The sequence below is a fragment of the Saccopteryx bilineata genome, chromosome 2 (assembly GCF_036850765.1).
Source record: "Saccopteryx bilineata isolate mSacBil1 chromosome 2, mSacBil1_pri_phased_curated, whole genome shotgun sequence".
In the NCBI taxonomy this organism is placed as follows: Eukaryota; Metazoa; Chordata; class Mammalia; order Chiroptera; family Emballonuridae; genus Saccopteryx; species Saccopteryx bilineata.
The window spans coordinates 216152430-216179932 of record NC_089491.1 but is presented as its reverse complement, the minus strand read 5'-3'; the positions used below and the strand labels follow the sequence as shown (position 1 = coordinate 216179932).

General features: G+C 38.4%; 1 protein-coding gene across 1 annotated transcript in view; it reads left to right on the top strand.

Moving 5' to 3' along the window:
* ADAMTS5 (ADAM metallopeptidase with thrombospondin type 1 motif 5) overlaps positions 1-17528 on the top strand; it is a 47255-nt gene extending 29727 nt beyond the window's left edge. Inside the window, exons 5-9 of the mRNA XM_066259118.1 lie at positions 5665-5948; positions 7334-7517; positions 8024-8199; positions 8874-9049; positions 10879-17528. Coding sequence (XP_066115215.1) covers positions 5665-5948; positions 7334-7517; positions 8024-8199; positions 8874-9049; positions 10879-11446 — 1388 coding nt within the window. The 3' untranslated portion in view covers positions 11447-17528. The remainder of the gene's footprint in view (positions 1-5664; positions 5949-7333; positions 7518-8023; positions 8200-8873; positions 9050-10878) is intronic.
* The last annotated feature ends 9975 nt before the right edge of the window (positions 17529-27503 follow it).

Here is a 27503-nt window from a genome sequence, read left to right as displayed (position 1 = left end):
TTCTATCCAGAGTCCATTCATTCATATTTAGTAGAAACAATCTATTGTTTTTTCATTCTAATTTTCTATACCATCAACAATTTTAAGCAATAATATAATCATGGCAAGGGTAGAGGGCACTGCAGACAGGTAAACTGGGAGCAAGAAATGATATCATTTGACAACAAAGGAGAAACCAGAAAATTTGTAAGATGTAGCCCTGAAAAAGCTTAGCGGTCTGGCACCATTTTTCAGAAGGTCAAAAACCCTATCCCACCGGCATGATCTGTGAAGGCAATTCTTTATCTCAGTGTGATAGAAAAATTGAATTGATACTCAGAAAAAAGTGATTTTCTTTATTTAAGAAGATTAAATAGTGACAATATAAATGCAGAAAAGCAATTCCTCCTTTTAAATAGATGCCCTTACAAAATGTATACAATTTTTACATGGTACTTAAAGAATTTATTATCTGGAAAAATCTCTTGGTGGATAAAAAATTGCTCATTCGTCTACCTCCCTCCTCCCGCAATGTTGGAGAAATGAGGTCTTAGAGGACAATAAATTTCAAATCATTTGATTTCTTTTAAAAAATTAATAGCCATAAGAAGCCGGACATTTATAGCACTCAACCAGCAGTAAATTTAAATTCGTCACTACTGAGCGTTCCCTCATTTAGTCCATAAGAAATATGAAGCAATGCGGCTAGGGCTGAAAAGTCAGTATGTACACTCTAAAACAACTGGCCTGCAGGTCTGTGATTCAGAAAAAGGGAAGTCACACCCAGTGGGGAACCCCAAGTCCAGCTAGCCTGGCCAAGATGCTTGTAGATATTCTGCAGTGTTTATACAAATTAGCTCGAGGCAAGCTGGCTAGAAGTATGATCCTCAAAAATAAAGGGAAACACTGGCAAATAAATTTTGCAGTGAAAGCAGATTATTGAATTTCCTTTCTTAAAAGCACAATAACCTTGAAGCCAAAAACGATAGCTGTGATTGCTGTATCCCTAAGTGGCAGTGATGAGAAGGGCCACCACCTAAGTAGATATGGCTCAAGTACACCCATGCCATAGGCTGTTGAGGAAAATCTATAGACAGCTTTGAAAAATTAACATGGAGCATATTCACAAGTCTTAAGTTTATAGCCATTTACTGAACACAGAACTTTGGAGGACAAATGGCCTTAGAAAATCAATTCTAGAAATCCCTTATAAGTATAGACTATGCAACTAGTAATATGATCTTAACATTTAATTTCTTTTCATCTCAATCAAAATTACTTGCAAAAAGTTGTTTAAAACTTCCTCATTATATTTTAAATGTCTAGTGCATCCATACTCATATCTTGTTTTTATTTATTTCTTTTTAATTGTTTCATTTTTAAAAATTTAAATATATTTGGCATACAATATTATATTAGTTTCAGGTAGACAATATAGTGATTCAACATTTATATACCTTACAATGTAATCACCCCATTAAATCTACTAGACTTAACCTTCACTTTTAAAGGTAGTCCTCACTGATTCAAAGCCCATTACAGTAGTGTCTTGATGTTCACCATAAATGTGCTCATGACTAGCATCTGCAAATAAGACTTATATTTTCAGTCCATGATGACTTAGTGCAGTGGTTACCAGGGGGAGGGGAAGGGAGAAGAGGGAGGGTGGGGGGAGGGAGGGGCATAAAGAAAACCAAATAAAAGGTGACAGAGGACAATTTAAAAAAAGCTAAGCTTCATCCTTTAACATAGAGAATTTTTAATCTAATTTCTTTGGCATTACATCTGCTAACCAGTGTACCTAATGGCTTCCAATGGTTTCCCAAACAGACCCCTTGAATTATTCTTGATCAGCAATAACTGCCTGTGCTTCCTGAATGCCCTCCTTAGTTTATCTGTCACTGGGCCCATAATGTATCAGTTTCTCTTTTAATGTCAAACATTCAAATAAAGACTAAAAAAAGAGTTACAAGGCCAAGGAGATGAGGATAGGAAATAAAGGGGAGAGTTTGCAGTGTTGTTAGGCTCCCTTGAATAAGTTTCATTAAGAATATGAATTAATTTCTCCTAGGCCATGGATATTTGGGCCAATGCTTAATTTCATTCCTGCATACTGAAAGGGAAAACAGAATAACTACTGTGTTAGAAATAGGGAAGAAAAATTAAAAAGAATAGAGCCACTAACTTTAGTTCAGTAATTTCCATTAATCATTAATATGAAAAAATATGCTGGAAATCAGATATAAAATAAAATTAAAAAACAAAAGGTTTTTCTGTTGCATTTTTTGGAGGCAGAGCATACCTCCCCATCACCCCTTACTGTACATTATGGCCATGGGAGACTACTCTTTCCTAAATTTGTCCGTGGCAAATCTCTGCATTTTACTTTTAATGTTTACCTTGCTTGCAGCATTTCACTTACCATGGGTAGTAAAAACAAACATACAACATGCACACATTTTTATTGTCTCTCTTTTAGAAATCATCCATTTATATGCACTAAGTGTTAAAACTAAAGAAAGGAGAGAGAGAAAAGAAAAAGCAGCTTGGCAGTTTGTGGAACACAGCGAACAGGCAGACGTCGGCAACACAACCTGGATAGGATTTCAGACAAGGGTCAATTGAAAAACACATGAAGTAGATGTGGAGAACTGGCTGAGAATAAAAGTAAAGCAGATCAAGAAAAGGCAACAGTAGACTGGATGCTTGTGAGGTCCATATGAATGATACTAAAGATTGGTCAATTTCCTCTTTCAGTCTTCCCCCAAAATGCACACAAATTTTAAAATGGAAACTTGGTATCCAATCCACTATTACTTAGATTTTAAATATTTTACACTGCAAGTGCAGGATAAGGTGGGTTTTTTATTGATTTCTTATTGTTTTTTGGCACAAGTCTGCCATTTGGTAGAGGTGCCTGTACCTATTGTATAGCCAAAGGACATAATTCAACATGTAGATAAAATTGATAGAGTGTATGTTTCAAAGTAAAAAGAAACTAATCCAGCAACAAATCTTAAAGTTGAGAACATTGGAGTAACTTATTAGTGGGAATTCTGAAGTAAATAATTTTAAGCAAGAAAAGGTCATCTCCTGCTGATGTGTAAGTGAAAACCACACAGCTGAGATACTAATAGCAAAGCAAATGTGTTATTCATTTTTTAAAACTTATACTTTGATATTAAGCTTCATGACGAGACGCCACATCTTGAACTCTTCTCGTAAGCTGATTTCAGAATGTTCGCCTTATACATTTCCTTTCACTCATCATCCATTCGTGAGGTGGAGATGATACTGGTGACTGCATGTCCACAGAGATGTGCTGAGTTATTTTGGCTGGAGACATACCAGGTAGACCCATGCCACATTCACCCACACATACAAAGACTCACCAGCTAGTCTTTTGTTACGCAGTCTTAAAGTCTGAGCTTTTTAGTAAAATCAAAACATTTTTGTTAAAACAGCACTTTTGAAGAATTGGAAAGCATTCTTGCTGTCTCAGGGGGTCTGTTGATAGTCTTCTACCATCAGTAATCTGCTGAGAGTTCCCTGGTTTACACAAGGCTCTTTTTTATATAACAATAATGATAACACTTTCCATGGACTTCAGAAGAAGTGCCTGGTCTTACTCTGTCTTCTAAACAAAGCTTAGTGAGGTTTTACTGTCATTCTTTCCTATTGACTAGATGTTGATGTTTCTTTTAACTTGATGTTTTTCTCCCAAAGTTCTCTTTGGCTGGATACGTATTTTTAATGCTTTTTCTGGCTTGCCTTAAGAAGCTTTACCTCTTCAAAAGTCTTGGCGCAGAAGTTAAATAAGAACCTTGCTCTTTATTCATTTTCATATAATGCCTCCATCACAGATTGACAAATTCTGAGGTATTCACTTTGAAGAAAGTTGAATGTACTAGTTGTAAAAACATTTGCAGTCTATTTAAAATGTGCTGAATGTTTCATTTTTAGGGGAAAGTAGGATTGAAATATGAATTTCTTTTGTTGAATACAAAGAATAGCTCCAATACATCTAAATCATTGTTAAATATGCTGGGTATAGTAGTAACTATCATTGTTTTGTATTTTTCTGGTGGTTTCTCATATTTTTCTTAGCTGATTTTACCCTTACAGTGTCACAGTGAAAAAGGAAACATTTCACAGAGCTTGAAAAGCAATTAAGGAGAGGTTAACTAACTTGGCCAAGAACACTCAGCCCTTTTGTGCTTTGCCAGAATTAGACTTTAGATCAAGTATTTCTACCATTAGGCATGATATCCACCATTTAAATGATCACTACACACACTTGCCTTTCAACAATAAAACAAGAAATCTATCCATGTGCTAAGCAGAGATAAGATGATAAATGATGAAGAGGACAGGCTCTGAGTATAAAACCTTAATAGCGGTGTAACCTGGAGTAAGTGATCTATCTTTATATTCCTCAGTTTCCTCATCTGCAAAATAAAATGATAGAATCCACTTAGTAGAATTCTCCTGAGGATTAAATACACTTGTGCATTTAAATAACTGAGAATAGAGTAAGTGTGTAAGAAATACTTTTTATTTTTAGTACTATTAGCAATTAGCAGGTAAATCCTAAAATCAAATGAACAAAAAAATGCAGGAGGTGTTGGGCAATGCGCATGCTCCCATATGGTGGGAGAAAGTTCGTGATATTAAGGCACTGAGCAAGGATTCTCTGGGAAGCTTTTTGTGGGGAGTTTGGGCATGTTTTGGCTTCTGAAATGGCATCACTCGTGGGGAGCTCTGGCTTCTGCTCATCTCCAGCTCACTGTACACTCTCCATATTATTCTGCAATGAGGGCACCAACATATTGGGGGCAGACACACTCCTAACACCCAACAAACACTAATTACATGAAAAAGTTGACACGAAGGACAGGAAAAGGAGAAGTAAAATGACTGGGCTCGGCCCATCAAAGATTGTTTCTCTCCTCCCACTCTTCTTTATTCTGTGACACTTGACATCTCTTTGTTAAAATTCTTAGCAGTCTGGGCGAAAGTTTATTTAGTCTACTTCTTTCACTTTATTGGGAGACCCTGAGGGGTGGATCTGAGTCATTGCTCTGTTTTCCCAATATCTAGTGTATTTGTTAGGAAATTGTAAGTGCTAACCAAAGACATTGGACATCATACCCACAATCATTGTTTTCAGTGAGTGCAAGAATGAGTGAGGTATTATTTTTATTATTGACCGAATTAATAGGAAGGGGACATGGACAGGTACATGAGGAATAGGTAAGTCAGAAGTAGAGAAGGGGGTATAAACAAAGCACCAAGGGCAAACATTGTGTTACAGTGTTGTAAATGCTAATATATTATTGTTGTTAGTATGTCCATTATCTTATTTCCTTTAGGTCTGTCCAAATTTCTTTAATCCATCAGCACAAAGGCTACTTTCACAATTAATTATTACAAAATGTTTTTATTTAACCATTATAGATACCCCAGAGCTGATATATTACCCACTAAAAATCCTGGAGGGTGTAGGGAGCACATGGAGGCCCCAACCTCACCCCCACCCAGAGCCCCTGTTCCAGGGCACCATGCTACAGACCTGTGAGTGCATCAGGTTTCAACACCAGCTGCCGTGGTTCATCTTTAGTTCCATGACGTTAGTGGTGTGAAACCCAAATACTGAATGGTGGTCCATCTTGATTATTCTTTCAGGTAACTGTTTGCTAGACCTACCTCGCAAGCAGATCTTGGGCCCTGAAGAACTCCCGGGACAGACCTATGATGCCACCCAGCAATGCAACCTGACCTTTGGGCCTGAGTATTCCTTGTGCCCTGGCATGGACGTCTGCGCCCGCCTGTGGTGCGCTGTGGTGCGCCAGGGCCAGATGGTGTGTCTGACCAAGAAGTTGCCGGCTGTGGAAGGGACGCCATGTGGGAAAGGGAGGATTTGTCTGCAGGGCAAGTGTGTGGACAAAACCAAGAAAAAATATTATTCAGTAAGTTATTTTCCTATCATGCAATGCCTGAAGACCCTATGCCTGAAGTACATTCTTATGACATATATGGGGACTGTCACCAGAAGGCTTTATTTCCTAGCTAAGATATTTTTCCTTGATAGATCTATTTGTTGCTTCCTCCTTTAATCCCAGGAGCCATATCCAGGCACCAAGAACTGGAGGGAGTACAGACCAAGGAATCTCTTCCCGGATTACGTCTTGTGACAAATAAGTATATAGCCCAGATTCTATCTGAGACCCTAATTAGGGCCCACTTTTTGTAAATTTATTTTCAAGCATCTCTTACCGAAGTTATTTGAATGCATTTACTTGAATTCCTGAAGGAAATAGCAGTAGAGCTGGCACATGGCCCTCATACATACTTGATGAGTTCTAAAATGGTCCTATCTCCCTCCTCACAGCAAGTTAGTCTAAGTTCAGGAGTGAAAGTAATCTGCACTTGCTCCAGGGAAACCCCCCCCCCCTTGGAGTCTACTTCCATGTCAGCAACTGCCACCTTAATTTTTACAGCCCAACGAAGCTTGTTTGCTCTCACAAGATTTTCAAAGTCCCTAGAATAGTGTTGCCACATGTAGGTTGCCTTTGTCTTCCAAAGCTGCCACCTTCTCTGCTACCTGACCAGGCAGCCCACAAGCATTCTTCCCACATCCCCAGGGCAAAGGAATGCATGATACTCTTTACTTTGGAGTCATAGCTTCCTGCTGCAGTATTGCCATAGTAGCAGACCTGGGGTGTCATTCAGGGGCTCTGCATTTCCCATGGTGTGTGTGCATGTGGTGCGGGAACACTTTGGTATTTGTCACAATTCCTCTGTCGGGGCTGAAGGTCTCGTCGAATTAGGAATAAAGCCAAGTCCAGGTCAAATACATGTATACATGTGGCAGAGGGACTGTCACAGACAGAATGCATGGTGTCAACAGAGGGACCCCAGGACCTGCATACTAATGAGAGAGAAGAGGTGTGAGCACCATGAGCTGATGCCTGGCATGCAAAACCTCCAGCATCATCTATTTTGTTAAAAGTGTAGGAGCAGAGTGGACAAAAAGTTAACCAGGGTTCAGTGGTGATTTACAGAAATGCACAGTGTCAGTGCAGAAGTGACAATGGCCCAGAAAAGCCAGGAGGTAATGCTGGCAGTGCACTGCGTACTTAAGACGGACAGAGGAGAGGGGAAGCAGAAAAGATGAATTGCTTAGAATTGAAAATACATTGTAATTCGAGAACATTCAACACCTGACTGTGCTAAATTCACTGAAAATTTAACTGTGATGAAGTTTCCATTGTCATTGAATGACAGTGATTTCTATATGCATTTTAAATGTTTTCCTCCTTTCTGAGTTAAAATGTCTTTTATTTTCTTTCAGACATCAAACCATGGTAACTGGGGGTCCTGGGGGTCGTGGGGCCAGTGTTCTCGCTCCTGTGGGGGAGGAGTACAATTTGCCTATCGCCACTGCAATAACCCAGCACCCAGAAACAGTGGCCGCTACTGCACAGGAAAAAGGGCCATCTACCGTTCCTGCAGTGTCATGTCCTGCCCTGCGAATGGTATGCTGCTCCCAAGTGTCAGCTGCCTGCATGTATCACAGGCAGTTTCTCTTCAAGCAGTAATAAATAGGGCAGGCTGGAGAAACAGAATGTTAATCTTGTACTGCATAGTTCTACCAGTGTGAAAATCAACAACAAATACATGAGTGACTTTATTTATTTATTTACTATTTTAGAGAGAGAGGAAAGAAGGGAGAGATTAATTTGTTGTTCCACTTACTTATACATTCACCAGTTAATTCTCATATGTGCCCTAACTGGGGACAGAATGTTGGCATATTGGGGTGATGCTTTCACTATCCAGCCAGGGCTTTAAAATTATTATTATAAACAATTGAATGTTCACAGACTAGGAAGAAAATCATTGCTGTTTTCAACTCTGCAAACAGATAAACTCCTCCAACCTTGGTGTGTAAAGAGGCTCTGGAACAAAAAGTTAGCATCTTCTGAAAATTATGTAAAGTTTTAGAACAGTCGAGTAATAGTGCAACATGTTTGTTTTTTAGGTAAATCTTTTCGTCATGAGCAATGTGAGGCCAAAAATGGGTATCAGTCTGATGCAAAAGGAGTCAAAACATTTGTGGAATGGGTTCCCAAATACGCCGGCGTCCTGCAGGGGGATGTGTGCAAACTAACCTGCCGAGCTAAGGGCACTGGCTACTACGTGGTGTTTTCTCCGAAGGTAACTGATTGCACACTGTCTGCCCTCCCACAGCAGGCGTCCTTGGTGGAAGTCATTTGGCAGAAGGCAGCCTGCAGACACCAAGTGTAAACAATCATTATTTTACAGGTGGCTAGATTTTAAAGAGTTTTATTTTCATCTCTATAATTTCTACATTTTCAAACTTTATATGATGAATAAAAATTTTTATTAACAGAACAAGTAAATGTTTTAAAAAGCTATTTTTGAAAAGTGTAACTTTGTCAAGTCAGGTGAGATGTGACCTTAACTTCAAAATAGCCCTGAAAACAACTGGTATTTCCAAGGCACATTGGTAACGGGGACTAGAACGCAAGAAAGCTTTTCTTTCTTTTTTTATCATTTACTTAAGAATTTTATTAGTGATTCATGATGAGAGATTTCAAGATCACTGTCTCTGACCTAAACTTTTAAATGTCTTGCACCCTTTGTCTGAATCAAAATCCCTTTAGTTGTGCACACTACATGTGAAATTATCCATTAGTTTTCACAGAATAACATTTTCTAAATTACTGCACCTTTATTTCTGTATTTTACAATATACTATCTATTCCAATCAAACTCGAAACTCACAAGTTAGAACATGCGCTTTTACCAAGGGAGCCAAGCACCTGTGCACCAGTACTTCCCACTGCTAATGCGCTTCTTACACCTAGGTAACCGACGGAACTGAGTGTAGGCCATACAGCAATTCCATCTGTGTCCGGGGCAAGTGTGTGCGGACTGGCTGCGATGGCATCATTGGCTCAAAGCTGCAGTACGACAAGTGTGGAGTATGTGGAGGAGACAACTCCAGTTGTACAAAGATTGTTGGAACCTTCAATAAAAAAAGGTAATGTGATAGAACAATCACCTGTATACAGATTGAACAAAACTTTCGACTTGTTGCCATATTGATAAAGGAGGACTCATGTTACATCATAAGCTCTCTGTGGGAGGAGACTGGCAGGGTTCTGTTAACACATTATGAATATGAGAATGAATATGGAAAGAGAGGAGAGGAAGAGACTCAGGTTGCCAAGTGGAAACTCGTGGTGCCTCTGGAAGCAGGTGAACTGCAGTGGTCATGAGGTTAAAGTCTTGAAATATAAAACTGAAAAAATATAGTGACATTGCACTTGAGCTGTATCTCGCAGGCCCATCATTCCTGAAATGTAATTTAGAAAAGGGTGGCTGCTTTCCATCTCACCTAGGTTTTCTCCTTTTTATTAACAACTTCTCCTCAGGCTGTATTTTTCTTGAGAAACCATTTATCATTAAAAAATGCAAGTTAGCCTGACCAGGTGGCAGCACAGTTGGTAGAGCATTGGCCTGAGATACTGAAGACCCAGGTTTGAAACCCCGAGGTCACCAGCTTGAACACAGGCTCATCCAGCTTGAGTCTGGGGTCACCAGCTGAGTGATCACAAACATGATTCCATAGTTTCTGCCTTGATCCCAAAGGTCACTGACTTCAGCCCAAGGGTGAAGTGACTTCAGCTTCACTAGTTTGAGCAAGGGATCACTTACTCAGCTGGAGACCCCTGGTCAAGGCATATATTGGAAGCAATCAATGAACAACTAAGGTACCCCAACTATGAGCTGATGCTTCTCATCTCTTTCCCTTCATGTGTGTCTGTCTCTATCTGATTTCTCCCTCTCTATAAAAAAAAAGAAAAATGTAAGTTAATTTCTGTTGTCCCATTTTAACTATCCTGATTTAAATCTACTCTACAAAGAGTAATATCTGCTTCCTGCCTCTTCTCATGATCCTTATTTACACTCTAAGTTTAAACATGTAAGTTTTTAAAGTACTAATTTCTGGCATAACATATTATGCTATTAGCCTTGACTAGTTAGCTCAGTGGACAGAGCATTGACCTGGCATGTGGATGTCCCAAATTCAATCCATGCTCAGGGCACACATGAGAAGCAACCATCTGCTTCTCCTCCCCTCTCTCTCTTCCCTCTCTCTCCCTTCCCATCTCATAGCCAGTGGGTCAGTTGGTTTAAGCATTGGCCTGGGTACTAAGGATAGAACCCTGACCGGAATCCACCCAGCAACCCCTGTCTGGGACCGATGCTTTGCCTATTTGGGGCCATACTTGCAACCGAACTATTTTTATCACCTTAGGGGAAGCTCCACGGAGCCATCCTCAGTGCCCAGGTGATGCTCAAACCAATCAATCCATAGGCTGTGGGAGGAGAAGAGGGAGAGAAGGAGGTGAGGCAAAGGAAGAGAAGCAGATAGTGGCTTCTCCTGTGTGCCTTGACTGAGAATCGAACCTGAGACATCCTTAGGCACCGGGCCAACGCTCTGTCTACTGAGCACCAATCAGGGCCAGATGATAAGATTTAATAAGGTTGTGTAATGTTTTGTAAATCTTTAAATGAAATTAGTATATATTTTTAGAACAAAGGCAGGTTGCTAACATTCTAATTTTGAACATCATAATAAAAACGTATATGATAATTTAACTGCAATTATATTTTTTTAAGAAAATTTATGTTTTGAAGCCAATTTTAAACTGATCTCGTAAATACAATGAAACTTAGTGTTATGATAAGATAAAACTTTTAGAAGATTTTTATTTTATTTTATCCATCATTAAGTATTTACTTATTTGTCTCTCCCTCCTTTCCTCTCTCTTTCCCTCTCCTCTGTGGACATTCTTGCTCCAGTAAGGGTTATACTGACGTTGTGAGGATCCCTGAAGGGGCAACCCACATAAAAGTCCGACAGTTCAAAGCCAAAGACCAGACTAGATTCACTGCCTACTTAGCCTTGAAGAAGAAAAATGGTGAGTACATTATCAACGGAAAGTACATGATCTCTACTTCGGAAACCATCGTTGACATCAATGGGACAGTCATGAACTACAGTGGTTGGAGCCAAAGGGATGACTTCTTGCATGGGATGGGCTATTCAGCCACAAAGGAAATTCTAATTGTGCAGATTCTTGCCACCGACCCAACGAAAGCCTTAGATGTCCGTTACAGTTTTTTTGTTCCCAAAAAGTTCACTCATAAAGGAAACTCTGTCACTAGCCATGGAAGCAATAAAGTGGGATTGCACACCCCCCAGCTGCAGTGGGTGACGGGCCCATGGCTTGCCTGCTCTAGGTCCTGCGACACAGGCTGGCACACCCGGACAGTACAGTGTCAGGATGGAAATCGGAAGTTAGCAAAGGGATGTCTTCTCTCTCAGAGGCCTTCCGCATTTAAGCAATGCTTGCTGAAGAAGTGTTAGCCTGTGGTTGTGCTCTGATGCAGAGATAACTGGATGATTCATCACTGACCAGTCGTGGTGAACGGGAGAGCCACCTAAAGCACAGAAAGTCACACTTCAATGTCATTGTCAGCAGGAGTCCAATTACGGGCAGAATCTGCTCTCAGCAACCAAATGGAAGATGTGCACTATTTCATGTGACAGTGGTAACCCTGGAATATAGAAAAACTTGGAAGTTAGCAAACATCTCCTGGGCCTACAAGCATGAACCATTGCTGATTAATGTATTAATAGAATCAGGCAGCATTTGAAGATGGCAGAACAACAGTCTCTCCCTTGTCACCTACCTCTGACAGAATGCCTTCAAAGGCATTCTAATCATTTTCACCCACAATACACAGTAGTTTCTTTTTACTGTTTATAAGTACATTCTTTCCTGGTATGTGTATCTTTATATCACTTGGTTCTAATTAAAAATGTGTAGGTGTGTGTGTGTGTGTGTGTGTGTGTGTGTGTGTATACACGCACATTTCTATAAAAAAAAGTGTTTGACCAAAGTAGGTCTGCAGCTATTTCAACTCCTTCCAGTTTCTGGAAAGAGCTGTGGATGTTTTACTGGAAATTAAGATCTTGCTGCTGTTTTAATAAGATTTAGTACACTTTCAGAAAACAAGAGATAAAAAGATTGTCAAACACCATTTTGACAGCAAATATCTACTAAGAAATTCTGAAAAGGAAAAAGATGTCAGTGTTTCTAGTCATTTAAACAAACACAAGGGTCCATCTACTTAAACATTTGACAGCCTGTATTTTTTCAGGCAGAGAGGCAAATTAATGCATAATTAGGTTGTAAGAGCAGTGTTTCCGTGTGTGTATGTTATCAGTATTCACGAGTCTAAAAATTAGTTTCCTTATGTTGGAATTTAAAAGGAAAAAAATAACATACTTCAACATATTTTCAATTTATATTTTCGCAATTGCTTCCTTTTCTATGGCTGTCATCTGATATCTCACATTATGTAATATACACAAAATAAACACAGCAAAGAGTTTTCTAATCACATTCAACACGCTGGATACTGGTATACCTCTTACCAGCAAGCCTATAATATGTGTTTGTTTTTGCTTGTTTGTTTTGTTCAAGGGTTTTCTACTTCTTGTTGACTTAGTTTAGTAAAAATATTAAAGATCGCTTGGTAGTTAGCCACATCTAGAAGTGATTATTATTAACGTGGCTAGTGCAAAAAAAAAAAAAAAGGTTATTAATAAGGCTGTTTCCACACCATATAGGCAATAATTTCTTTCACTTTTTAAAATCCAAGTATATTGATACTGCACTAAAGATTTCTCCAACTGGAAAACATTTGGTTGTACCAGTAAGTGTTTTAGTGATGAAATATGATGATTTTTGAGAAGTTTGTTGCTTTTATTTCCATAGCCTGTCTAGGTAGGTTGTAAGTTTGAATAGTCAGACATGGATAATTTTTATAATCTTATGCTTAAAAATCCATTTTTTAGAGAGTAAACTGTATCCTTCAACCCCATAACTCAGAAAATCTAAAATTCTTCATTTCATTGGGATTTCTTTGTCTTTGTGAAATATCACAAAGTCAATTGTTTTATAAAATTGTACAATAATCATACCAAATGTGCCTACTGTGAAGATTTAATATAAAGATGCTAGAGAACCATTGTTTGAGTTTCCTTAAGCTCGTAAGAGTTTATTTTTATTATAAGATATTTTTAATAGAAAAGAATTATGTAATTCATCTTGCTACATATACTACATTTATTTCAGTGGGAAAAGAGATAAATGTCTCACTGTTTTAAGTATTTTCTTAAATTATTTGGTAAAACATAATTTTATAAAACTGGTAATCATCATTTGGATTTTTATAGATTGACTTGGCTTTCTTTAGAAGTGGACATTTTTTCTTAATAAATTATCAGTTAGAGAAATGAGGTCTATATAAGACTAGTAACCTACACTTGATAGAGGTCAACCAGATATCAGGGATAGGGGGCAAAGCTATTCAAATTAGTCAGGAAAAGAATTAAAATCACATTGACCATTTGACTACACAGAGAGAATTAATAGAGAAGTCAACATTTTTTCCAATTTTCAAGATAATTTTAATCAAGAAATTCAGTTCTTTTCTGTGGGTATTTTGATAGCAACATTAAAAGATGACTGTAAAGCAAACATGATTGTCTTCTACTCTACTTCTCTATACTGGATTCGTAAATCTTTAATATGATTTATCAAGGATTCATTTTCCCGAAAATATTACAGTTTTTCACTTTTCATTGGAGTGATCCTAGAAAGCTTAGAATGAAAAAACCACTATTCCATGCTTCTACGGAATTTTCTTTAGTTTTTGTTTGTTTGTTTTTTGTATGAGTATCAATAGACTGACTAAGGAATGTAATGTCTAAACTCCTGAGAAAAATGATATAGACTGGCAACTGAAATTCAGAGAAATTGAGTGTTCAGTATATATAAAGAATGTTAATCAAAATGAAAATCCTCTATAGCACAATCTAATTCCGTTCACTTTGATTTTGAACTATTCCTTTCACGTTTTCAGAGTTGGATCTTAAAAAATCTAAGGTTCATGATGCTAGGGGCTGTGTCCTTAAAAAAAAGAATTTGTCTGAGGTAAGAATCTAACCTCACTCACAAAATTAACACTCCAGGTTTAGTTTTACCAAATACAAAAGGAGCCCAGAAAAAAAAAATCCAACATTTATTTCTTCTAGAAAAGAAAAGGTCAAATTAAGACCTGTTTTGTTGTTTAGGGATTTAAAACCATTGTTTTAATTCAACAAATTCAACTTATTTGCCTTCCTGTGGAAACAGCTTTATCCCATTAAACTAAGAATTAAGGGATTAATCACAAATAAAAAAAAGTTGCAGCACTGAGAAAAGTAATTTATTGTTTTTGCAACTGGTATGTGAATTTGTGTGATAAAATTATTTATTCTTATTTAACAAAAATATGTGCAAATTCTATATTTAGAATGTTTTGCTATTGTCCTACTTTTTAATTTATGCTTCATGTTTGTGTATAAAGTACACTTTGTGAGTTTACATAATATACAGCACTGTTTGCTTTTGTATTTCTTTTTACAGAAAGTTTTCTGTGTGAAACAGGTGTATATGTATATATTTTTCATGTATCTCTATTCTGATACTACAGTTTTCCTTTCTAAGGGAGTTTTAAATTTAATCCTTCATGACTAGTAGTGTTCATTAGTTGTAGTTATGTTAAAAGTATTTTGGTTTCCACTAATACTGAATTTTCCAAGTCACAAATAAGAAAAACACTTATCCAAGTAACTGTGGTTCAAGTTTTAAATTTGAGAACATAAATAACCTGGAGCTTTCCATTAAAGCTAAGACACAGTTAAGAATCATGTCTATTCATTTCACTGATAAATTTGGATGGATTATATGAAAGTTGTATACTCATAACTTCCAAGTGATATCAATGATAATAAAACCAAATATTGTCTTTTGCTGCTTTAGAAACAATCCTTAAAAATTATCACTTAGTCTCTAGTATGTGTAGTGTTCTGTAGATGAAAGTAAACAAATTGGATTTAAATGATTCTTATGTCAGTAGTCATAACTGTTTCTACAAATATGGGGTCTCCATTGATAAAGGCTGACATTTTACTACTACCAATGTCTCTCATGGAGTGATAATAGGACTTGGGACAGGCAAGGCCATCCTTGATCACATCAAATTGCTTCTGACTATAATTTCACGATCTGGTCACAGCAATAAGACAAAGCACTCTTGGACACACAATTGACCAGATTAACCTCTGGCTCTAATATTTCTCTCATTGATTTCTTCCTTATTATCAATGTCATTTTCTTGGTTTAGATGAGGACAGCAGCCAGATTCAAAGAAACCGAGGACTTGTGCTATGACAAAGTTCACTGTTATTGAAATAAGATTGAATGTGATAATGACCAAATTTTGCTAATAGTTTATTGCTGAATGTAAAATCTCACTGGCATGACTAGTGAATATTACCACTTGATACCTTTTAACATTTCAAAGCTACAAAATGAATGAATACCACTTTGGATGAAATGGTCATCCAAAGCTATGATAGAACCAAGTGCAAAGTCAAGGTGATCTATTATTTAGACACAATAACCCTGGATGTTTCTCTATGATTTTTATTGTTTGCCAACAACCTATAGTTTTAGATTGTCAAACAGGTAGATCAGCTTAATTCACTAGTCCTCTGAAAAAAAAGCAGTTTTCCTAATAGCTTCCTGTTAGCAGGAAATACAGAAATGACTACTCTAGTTATATCATCATGAAACACATCAATCTCTAATGCATAATTGTGCTCTGGTCAAGTAATGCATGGGAACATACTGAAATAAAACCCATGTGATAGTTACAAGGAAATAAATAGATATGGTGTTCATACCAGGAAGTATTTAACCTGGCAAATGTCTTTCTGGTGCCATGATGCCATACTTCTCCATGCAGATTTTGTCGGATAAAATAAAGGAACATGTTGTTTGGAGATGTGGGTTTTAAGTAGGACTGAAATGTGCATGTTAGCAAACACAGTTAACTGCACCTTCCTATTATACTAACACTTTAGCAATAAGTCTGCTGTCTGTGGTCCTTGTCCCATAGCTCCGACTAGTCCATGTGGACCATAGGTCAAATGAAAAAGCAAATAATGGCCCATTATCCTGTAAGGCACTGTCACAGCGGAGTGACCCAAGTGTAACACTGTGAGAAAAACTGTGATTTTTAAATAAATCAGGACATCCTTTTTTTTTCATTTTTCTTTAGCATATCCAATAAATAATTATAATTTTTTTTATCAAGGTGCTAACATCTTCAGTGGTCAACTGTCAAATGTAGTATTTCTGAGTTATTTTATTCTATGTTGTTTTTCAATTTCAAGAAAGAACTAAGGTTTTTTGTTTTTTGTCAAGGCTGGGCACAACTTGATTCTCAAAGTTAGGAAAATTACATCTAATGGCCCTTCTTCTCAGCAGTATTCAAGTGACAAGTTATATGTACATCGGGGATATTTACGGTGACACAAAACTTGAAGTGTCCGGCTGAAGTAGCAGACTTTTAGATGAGTCATGTTTCATCATCTACTAAGACATCAGCATTCTTTTCAAACATTCCTTTTAAACAAACTTGCTTGGTTCTTCTGTGCAAATTTCTGTGCATATTTGGCCTAACTTGATGCTTTGAAGTATTTTATGTCCAGAGCAAACATTTGACTATTATATCTCACTCTTTGCTTTAACAGTTCACGACATAGTAGATACACTTTACTTCATACTGAAAGCTTATTGAGACTAGATCATACTGTGTGGTTATGCCTTTCATTTAAGACTTTTGATTAAGAAATATATATTGTCTCTAGATGGTGTTTTTGCATTATACACTTAGGCATGACAGAAATATAGGGGTTGAAAATACTACTTACATTTTAGTGTCACATATCTGTCAGAAAATTATGCACATGTTTTGTAAATAGACTGCAGGTAACTAAACAGATTGCACAAATATATTCAATTCGATGTGAGCAGTGGCACAACTATTTGATTTCTGTATTAGAATCTGCGACTAAATTCAGGTAATAAATCTAAGTAGAACAGATGTTTTTAAATCTTGAAAGGTGCTTTCAAGATAAGAGTAAAACGTTGAAGATTTTCATGTTGTACATAAGCAGTAAAATGTAGGCTGCTTATTAACCCTGGTTTTTTAGAAGTGATGGCATTTTTTTTTCAGTAAATATAATATAGTTGCACAATCAAAAATCTTGAAAAACTAAGATGAATCTCGTTTAAAATGTCTCTTTGGCTTTAGCACATTTCAAACCTGAATTGACTATTGAAAACATTACTGTGTCATATAGTCTGCATTCCATAACAGCTCTGTTATTCAGGTTAATCACTTGAACTGAGTCATTTGGGACCTGTACTGTAATATTTTTTATTGAGGAACAATATCATATTATGTAAAGCATTTCCTTATGTGTGACTTTAAACTGTAAAATTAAACATTGGCTTTGTGATTTCAGTGAGCATAATAAATGTAAACTGTAAACTAGGTTAAAGAATGTACTACATATAGTATGTGTTAGAGTTGAAAACTGTTTTCCATTCATTTTAAACATTCTCATAACAGCAGTAGAACATAAGCAGGTCTTAAGAAAATGCTAAGCTCTCTGTAATTTCTGGCATCTTTCATCCTTTTGGCATAGACAAGTATTACTTTCTCTATCTGGAAGTACTATGGAGCTATTGCTTCAGTTCTTAACAGACTGCCACTCCCTAAGTCTTTCTAGTATCAAAATTTTAGTATAAAGTTAGAGCAAGCAATCAACATAATCTACCTGGTTTATCTTCTTTTAAAATGATAAACTTTTACTAGCTATAAACTTCAAGAGTCAGAATGATAATGCACGTGTAGAAATTTAAAAAAAGGTGACATTTACTAGAAAAACCCTATTTATTGGCTAACAAATTTATGGTACTAAGCTTTTTAAGGATATCAATTCCTTCTAAACCTGAAATTATTACTGTTTAGTATGCATTGCGAACATTGAATTTCTCATATCAAATACCGTATTTTTTGCTCCATAAAATGCAACTGACCATAAGAAAATAAGAAAAAAAATATTCTGAACCAAATGATGTGTTAAAATATTTAATAAAATACCGTATTTTTTGCTTCATAATATGCACGGGCATTTTCCTCTCCACTTCTGGGGGGGGAAAGGTGCGTCTTATGGAGTGAAAAATACGGTAATCTTTCAGCATTATGTACTTCATTTTTTCTTCTTAGTAGGATGTTTACTTTTTAGAAGTTATGTAAAACACCTATCTTTTAAAAAACTTTGTACATAAACAGTCAGAAATGGCTGAGATTTGTTGTGCATCTCTTTGGGTGCAGCCCTGTGGTGAATCCCTCACCAGCTTTCTCTTACACGTTTCTACCCATTACCCTTTTGACCCTGGTCTTACGATTCCAATATATGAATGACCATCACAACATAATAACTGTGAACAGTCATCTAGCTGTTGCTAAGTGCCAGACACTGTTATAAGAAAGAACTTTAGATATGTATTTTCAATAATGGCTTTTTTAAGCACTGAGGGTCTTAAATCCTTTTGGACTATGAGTCTTATGGGGAGAGTGTAGGGTGGATGGAGGACTGTGTGAGTTTGGAGAAATGATGGAACTGTTTACACACCCTAATGTGAAGGGCCCCTGTGTAAAAGCAAGAGTGGTCTTAAAATGCCAATAAAAATGGGAAGGTAACTCTGGAGAACCAGTCAAGCAGTAAGACTAGAGGCAGGAGCTTAGAATGTACAAAGAACTGTTGTTTAAGGAGAAAGAATTTGATTTAGAAAACTAGTAAATAGCTCGGAAGGATTAAAAAAAACAAAACTATGGTATTTAACCTTACAAACTCCTTCACAGCTAATAATGAGCTGGTTCATACAAGGTCAAAGGCATAAAAGTGGTCCTGGGGGTAGATTTTAGATTAGGAGTACAATGAACAAAGAAGATGGTTAGAAATGGAGCTATAGAGGTTTGAAAGTCATAATCATCTTTAATTCCTAGATTCTGTGTTGTGTTCTTTGATATATTATTGTTTTATCTGTTTAATTAAACTTTTCCCACAGAATGAAAGATTATAGATCTTAATGTAGACATAAATGAAGGGGTATAGCTTTGTTATTCTTAGTTCCTTTTAGGGCCTTCTCATAGGTTAATAGAATCAAATCTTAGAATGATTAGCCCTCTGGGGCAGTTCCCAGGGATGGAGAAAGATAAGAAGCAGTCCGTGGACCTCACTGTAACATGAAGTCATAATAGTGGCTATATTATATATAGATTTCTCTTTCCACTAAAGACACAGGAACCTGTGTAGATGAAGAAGTGGTTGGAGCCGTGACCCACTGTAGGTATGTCAGATATGTAAACTAGTAGTGGACAGAAATAAGCAATAGATGTCCCTTCCTTCAAGATTATACTAAGAACAGCCCACTGCTACCATGCTAGTCCAAGCCACCTCCTTTTCCACACTGATCAACAGCAAATGCCTTCTAATAGGGCCTCCTGTTTTCTTTGGTAACAAGACAGATATCATTTAACTACTTTGAAAAAATTTCTCCAATGCCTTCCTGTCTTATTACTATTATTTTTTACTCAGTGAGAGGAGGGGGTGTTAATCCTAATCCAGAGGGACCCAAAACATTGAAGACACGAACAAGGTCCGTCTATTACACACCAAAGCTTTATTGTCTAGCTTGGCCAAGCAGCAAGTCCAACAGAAATCTGAAGGAGAGCGCGCCGGCCCTTTGTTTCACCTAGTTTTTATAGTTTTGTAAGTGAGAAGTACAGAAGCAAAAATTGTAATTAGGAGCCCTTTACCACTATTGGTTATAGTCAATTGTCCTTTAACATGATAGGACCATGTTCAATTTGCAAGCCATACATCATTTTGGAGAAAACAAAATTTACAAATCAACACAATGGTAGAAAGATATCTCTTTACATATTAAAAGGCCTTCCTATATTTTCTAGTGTTCATCTGCCATCTCTCTGTCCAGAGTCAGACGTATTAACCACATGCTTTTACATAGGAGAGGTAGTTTCCGTGGGGACAAATGCCAGCAAATGGCTCATAGTTATAAGAAAAGGTTTATTTTGGCTTTTCTCTTCCTGCACCTGGCTAGCCATTCACCCCTTTCCCCACAAGTGTGGTGGAATGTCAGGGAATTTATGTTTTCCTTCCCTTTGCATTTACAATACAATGCCAAGAGCCAATCACACAGTACAGAGACTATTCTCACAATTTCTCTGCACACCTTAACCCAAATTAATAAAAATGTTCTCCAAGCCTCTTAAAATATTAATATTAATTCTGTAGTGTTTGGTACCTTACAACACCTGCGGGTGAAGTGGCACAGTGGTTCCTCAGGGGAGGCAGAGAGAGAGTCCTGCATGCACCCCATCCGAGATCCACCCAGCAAGTCCACTAGGGGGTGATGCTTTGTCCATGTGGGGCGTTACTCCATTGCTGAGCAAAGAAGCTCTTCTTATCACCTGAGGCAGAGGCCATGGAGTCATCCTTAGCACCCAGGGCCAATTGACTTACACAGAGAGAGAGAGAGAGACAGACAGACAGACAGACAGAAAGACAGACAGAAGTGCAAGAGGGGGAGGGGTAGAAAAGCAGATAGGTGTTTCTCTTGTGTGCCCTGACCAGGAATCAAACCCAGGACATCCACATGCCAGACTGATGCTCTATCACTGATCCAACTGGCCAGGGCCTCCTTTCTATCTTATTAAAAAATATATATAGTGTACTGTCTGTGACCTTCAAAGACCCCTCTCTGTCTTCCTCTCCTCTTTCCTTTCACGGGCCAGGGCTCCAGCTATTTTATCTGCTTGCTTTTACTTCTGCACTAAGCACAAATCTTGTCCAGAACTCTTTACCTAGAACATTCTTTTTCAGAGAGACAATTGCTTCTTCTTTCTTTTCAAGTCTCCACTAAAATCCCTGACTAGAACATTCCTCCCTCATTGTTCCTCATGGCACTTATCAACACTTGAAATTTCATTATATACTCATTTGCCTATATCTAATATCATATATACATATTTATTCTTTTTTTTTTTTTTTTTAGAGAGGAGAGAGAGAGACAGAGAGGGAGAGAGAGGAGAGAGAAACAGAGAAAGAAGGGGGGAGGAGCTGGAAGCATCAACTCCCATATGTGCCTTGACCAGGCAAGCCCAGGGTTTTGAACCGGCGATCTCAGCATTTCCAGGTCTACGCTTTATCCACTGTGCCACCACAGGTCAGGCTAATATCATATATACATATATATGCATATATGGATTTAAATGTACAAATTTTGAGGGCATAGTCTTTTTTCTTTTTTTACTGTCATAGTAACAGCTCTTTAAAAGATATCTGGAATATAGTAATGACTCAATAAGAACTTTTACAATGAATGAATGGTAATCCAGGAAGATAATCACCATTAAGGGGCTTCAGAAAATAGTCAACTGTGTCTTTGAAGTGAACAAAATGGGATAATGGCAATATTTTTAACATGTAGCACTGACATGTTAGACAAAAAGCAAGCCAGGGTTAGGTCAGGAAAGTAGTAGATAGTTGGTAGCAAGAACTCAGCTCCTTGATTTCAAGATCGATCCTCAGTTCCTGAGCAGACATGTTGTGGAAAGTAGAATTCCAAAGGCGTTCCTCTATAATTCTTATACCTTCATTATCCAATCAAATGCTAATCCAAATACTACTGTGAAAATATTTTGTAGATGAAATTAATGTCCCTAACCAACAAACCTCAAAATGGGAGGATTATCCAGGATTGACTGGGGAGGGCTAGAGGGACAATATAATCATATGCACTCTTAAAAGCAGAAGAGAAAGGCAGAAGAGAAGTCAGAGAAATTTGAAGCATGAAAAGGATTTTCTGCTCCATGGCTGGCTTTGTAGATGGAGAAATGGAGCCATAACCCAAGGAACGCAGGTGGTATCTAGAAGCTGAAAACAAACTCCAGCCAACAGCCAGCAGGGAAATAGGGATCACAGTTCTATAACTTTAAGGAACTAGATTGAAGCAACAACATGAATGTGCTTGGAATCAAATTCATCCTCAGAGCCTCCAGAAAGGGAGGCAGCCCTACTTATACCTGACTCCAATATGGTAAAACCCACAGCAGAGACCCAGTTGAGCCATGCTGAGCCTGGACATCTACAGGATGGAGAGATGATAAATTGGTATCATCTTAAGCTGCTAAATGCGTGGCAATTTGTGATGGCACTCATAGAAAATGAAAACACGTAAGGATCTCAATTTACAGTGGAGTCTTAGAAAGGCTTAGACCCTTAAGTAAAACAAACTGGTAAGACCCAGTTATAGGGACTGCATACAATACTGGGGGGGGGGGCATAAAATAAATACAGAATCAGTTTCTAAAACTGGCACAATGTTTTGGAATAAGATCATCCAAGCTAACTTTGATAGGAAGTCCCATGGGCTGCCAGACAAGAGGATCATATAAACACCCTGACTCAAGGACAGAATTAACTTAAAGTTTAATCTAAAATGAGAATCTGTAGCCACAGTGATAAGAATAAGCAAAAACAAGGTTGAAAATGGGGTCAAAAGGGGTAGAATTTTATGAATGGGAGAATTTGTTGCCTGGAACAATGTTTTCCAAAATGCTGCTAAGAAATCCTTCATTGGCAATAAAGAAATGAATAAAGGTTTTGATCAAATAAATTGAAATCTGAACAAATATATTCTGGTTATATATTGCTCTTAATAAATCATCCTAAAATTTAGTGGTTTAAGATGGCAGTTTATTGACTTCCTGAGCTCAGTTGGACTATATGTATGCCCTCCATGCTCCTGGGGTCATTTGGTGAGATTTATTTACTGGCTGACCTGGACTACAGGGCCCCAGACCGGTTCATCCTCATACCTGGTGTCCTGTCAGAGACAGCGAGGCGAGTCTCAACTGTGCTCCTCCCTTTTAGTGTAGTCTCAAGCCTTTTCCTATGGTCTCTTCTTGCAAAGCGGCTTAGGGCTACAGGAGTAGGTGTTTCCAGAGGGCTGAATGGAGTCTGTATTCCATTCAAGGACGTGGAAGTCCTTGAGCATCCCATTTTAATACAACTAATTAAAATATCATACTGTGTGAATCATCAACACTCAGAGATCTTTTCTTGATTCTTTCAGAAGTTAAAAGATTATCTAATATGCCCTTCTTTGTATTTTGGTTATCATTAATTTAAAGTTACCTTTTCTTTGTAAACATATTATTTCTACATGCAAATCAGTGGAGGTTTTCATTTTAAAAACAACAGTGTTTAGAAATATAAAGGCATAATTACTTAACAAACAAGTGGAAATCATTACCTTCGATATTCATTTGAGTACAAAACAAGCAAGCTGCAGACAATAAGGCAGACAGTCTTAAACCACTTGCTGTACCAGTCCTGACTCAGTCTAGAGGATCTTCATTGGTGGGTGGGGAAAATGAATTGATTTTTATTAGTTTAAAATTTTTTTGTGTGTGTATTTTTCCGAAGCTGGAAACGGGGAGAGACAGTCAGACAGACTCCCGCATGCGCCCGACCGGGATCCACCCGGCACGCCCACCAGGGGGCGACACTCTGCCCACCAGGGGGCAATGCTCTGCCCCTCCGGGGCGTCGCTCTGCCTTGACCAGAGCCACTCTAGCGCCTGGGGCAGAGGCCAAGGAGCCATCCCCAGCGCCCTGGCCATCTTTGCTCCAATGGAGCCTTGGCTGCAGGAGGGGAAGAGAGAGACAGAGAGGAAGGAGAGGGGGAAGGGTGGAGAAGCAGATGGGCGCTTCTCCTGTGTGCCCTGGCCGGGAATCGAACCTGGGACCCCTTGCATGCCAGGCTGACGCTCTACCACTGAGCAAACCGGCCAGGGCCTAGTTTAAAATTTTTTTATTGATTGACTTTTAGAGACTGGGAGAGAGAGAGAGAAACATCAATTTGTTGTTCCATTTACTTATGCATTCATTGGTTGGCCCTTATTTGTACCCTGATGGAGGGCTGACCTCGCAACCTTGGCTTATGGGGAAGACACTCTAACCGAGCTACCTGGCCATGGCCTGACTTTTATTATTAAAAAAATTTTTTTTTTTGTTTTCCAAGTCTGTGCACTTTTTCCTGAAAAAAACATTTCAAACATGTGTATTTCAGGAGTGTCTGACTTAAGGCAGCCTCCCATTTAAGATTTCAAAGAAAGATTTTGGCATCAGTTGTGCATGAGTAGAGGGACATCTTTATTTTCCAAAATATATTAAACCAAATGTATACAATAGCATAACAAATTGTTTGGTCATCTGCAGGTCATTTCATAAGTAACTAAAACCCCTCTAATTAGGAGGATGAAGATTTAGGAAATGTGCTATTTAATAAATGTATCTAGCTCCTTAATTTGGTTCTCTTTCATGTAGCAATAATCGAGTTTAAAGTGACAGACCTCACTCCTAAATCCTACCTGTTCCTCTACCATTTGTTCTACAGAGGGCCCATTAGATAGTGGATGAATTAGTATAAATCCATTAACACAAAATTTAAAAGTCATTTGCTGGAAATAGGTCTAGAGTCTATAGAAAAGAGTTTTATGTTGCATCATTATTCTATTGAAAGAATAATACCATTTTAACATTGGTAGTGTTTCTGGAGCCTATTATTTTTATACTCATAATCCAATTGAAATTAGACTCTTAAACCTTTCTTGGATTTTAACATTGACTAGTCTTCATTATGCCAGTTCAGTAACAGAATTTGATATGAAATCCAGGACTTACTGAAGACACTGAAGATGCTTAAAAAACAAAACTAGAAATTGTAGAAAGCAGCAGAAATCTCTTCAAAATAGGCTTTTTCTAGCTGTCCAAATGTCTTGAAAACATTTCTTTTCTCAGAGTACTTTTCCACTGACCTTCCATTTGTCCATTTTGAAAAACCTATATCACATAAGAACTTAAAATTTCTTGAGCCAAACACTGCCTTAAGAACCTGATTAAAGATGAGGTTCACTTCCTAAATGCACATGCACACAAAATACTACATACAATTTCCAGAAAATTCATGAACCTCCAGAAATTAAACAAGGAATTCCAATGTAGCCGAAAGAAAAATAAATGTGTTGTAAATAATAGTTTTCTAATAAACCACTTCTTGCAAATGAAAATTTTGCTCTTAAGCTTAGAACATCTTGAAATCCATTGATAATTTCAGACGAGATCGGGCGCGTTCAGGGTGGTATGGCCATAGACGCCTAAAATCCATTGATAATTTCAAAAATAGATTTGATTACTCATGTATATAAGCTGTAATAATGTTAGGGTGCAATAGCAAGTAATACAGGTTTCCAGTGGTCAAGAATCTGAAACCAGGAAAAGGAAATTATATTGCAGTGGAATAGTTTCTTTAATACAGTTAAATACAATCAGTCATGTAACATAGTTGCCAAAGAAGGAATTAGGCTCTTCAAGTATACTGATGCAGTTATATACCCACACATACACACAGTGTTTTTCTTTTTATTTTGCATTGTTAATATATTTTGCAGACACCGTTAGTGCTAACATGCATTCCACCCCCCATATTTGGTCTGTATTAATAATGGTCGGACCTATGACCAGCAAAGGACTAGCTCCTGGAGCAATTGAACTAACGCTAGTGATCCTAGCTGAACTAATGCTTTGAAATCCTTACGTTGTAATAATATTTTCTAAATGTTTAAATTCCTACCAGATTTTCTCTTTCTTGCAGACAAAAGCATTTCTAATTGTCTCAAGTTCCACTTTCAATCCTGGAATCCTAATTTAAAAGTAATATAAACAGACTGAAGTTCCATTAGAGGTAAAAATTTAAAAAGATGAAGGAATTTGAAATTATATTCTATTTTGGATGATAAAAAGCTTGGATAAATGGTAATGGATGGAGACTTGACTTGGGAGGAGTGAACGCACAATAACTGTACAAATGATGTCTTGTAGAATTGTATGCCTGAAACTGTATAATTTTGTTGTCCAGTGTCACCCCAATAAATTCAATTAAAAAGTTGGAAAGGGAGAGTAATGGCGGGGTAGGAACGATACCGATAAATCTCCCCCTAAACTCAACAAGATCTTCAACCAGAAACAGAAAAACCTATACTTGGAGCTTCCAGATGCTTCGCAATACACCCAAAGGTATGATTGAGTGAAAAATTGGCTAAATATATAACCAAACCCCAAAGGAAATAGGGAGTAAGAAATGCTCCTCCTTCCTCACTAACCTAAACAGGGTGGCTTTCTCTGGTAACTGTGAATATAGAAACTGAGGCGGGCAAAGGGGATGAATAGATCCAGGCTGCCGCAGCACAAACGGCCGAACCAGGCTGTGGCACAGAGATCCAAGCCGAGGAAAATCTGATCCTGTGGCAACCCGGGCAATACAAGCTAACACTTGCACCAAACCCAAACAAAGAAAGAAAAGCAGAGCGGCCTGACCTGTGGTGGCGCAGTGGATAAAGCATCGACCTGGAATGCTGAGGTCGCCGGTTCAAAACCCTGGGCTTGCCTGGTCAAGGCACATATGGGAGTTGATGCTTCCAGCTCCTCCCCCCTTCTCTCTCTCTCTCTTTCTCTCTCTCTCCCTCTCTCTCTCCTCTCTAAAATGAATAAATAAATAAAAATTTAAAAAAAAAAAAAAAAAAAAAGAAAAGAAAAGCAGAGCGGCCATTTTACCCCGTCTCCTGGTCAGTGCGCAGTTAGTGGGCGAGAATTTCTTCCTGGGAAAGCCACGCACGGGAGGGAGTGAGAACTAATTCCAACGGTGGAGATTTTCCGTGCTGGAGGGTGTTTCACTCAGAGGGAACCGCGGCCGGCCTCATATCCTGGTTTGCGCGCGCAGATAGGTAGTGAGCAATTCCTCCGAGTGCCTCGGCAGTGCGCGCCCGTGTTATCGCACAGAGGGGCAGAGTCAGGGGCCTTTGTGTGGGCCAAAGCGGAATCTCGAGCCGCCCCAGCGCCTTGCAAAAGCCGCGCACGGGGACGGAGCGAGACTCAATTCCAACGGTGGAGATTTTCCGTGCTGGAGGGTGTTTCACTCAGAGGGAACCGCGGCCGGCCTCATATCCTGGTTTGCGCGCGCAGATAAGGAGTGAGCGATTCCTCCGAGTGCCTCGGCAGTGCGCGCCCGTGTTATCGCACAGAGGGGCAGAGTCAGGGGCCTTTGTGTGGGCCAAAGCGGAATCTCGAGCCGCCCCAGCGCCTTGCAAAAGCCACGCACGGGGACGGAGTGAGACTCAATTCCAACACTACAACTTTTCCCTGCGGTTGGGGGTTTCACTCAGAGCGTGAGACTGCTGGCTGGATATCCTGGTCGCAGACAGTGAGTGAGAGTTTCCTCCAAGCGCCCCGGAAGTGGGCGCCCACTTGTGTTACCGGACAGAGTGGCAGAGCCAGAGGTCTTTGAGTGGGCAGAAAGCCCGCCT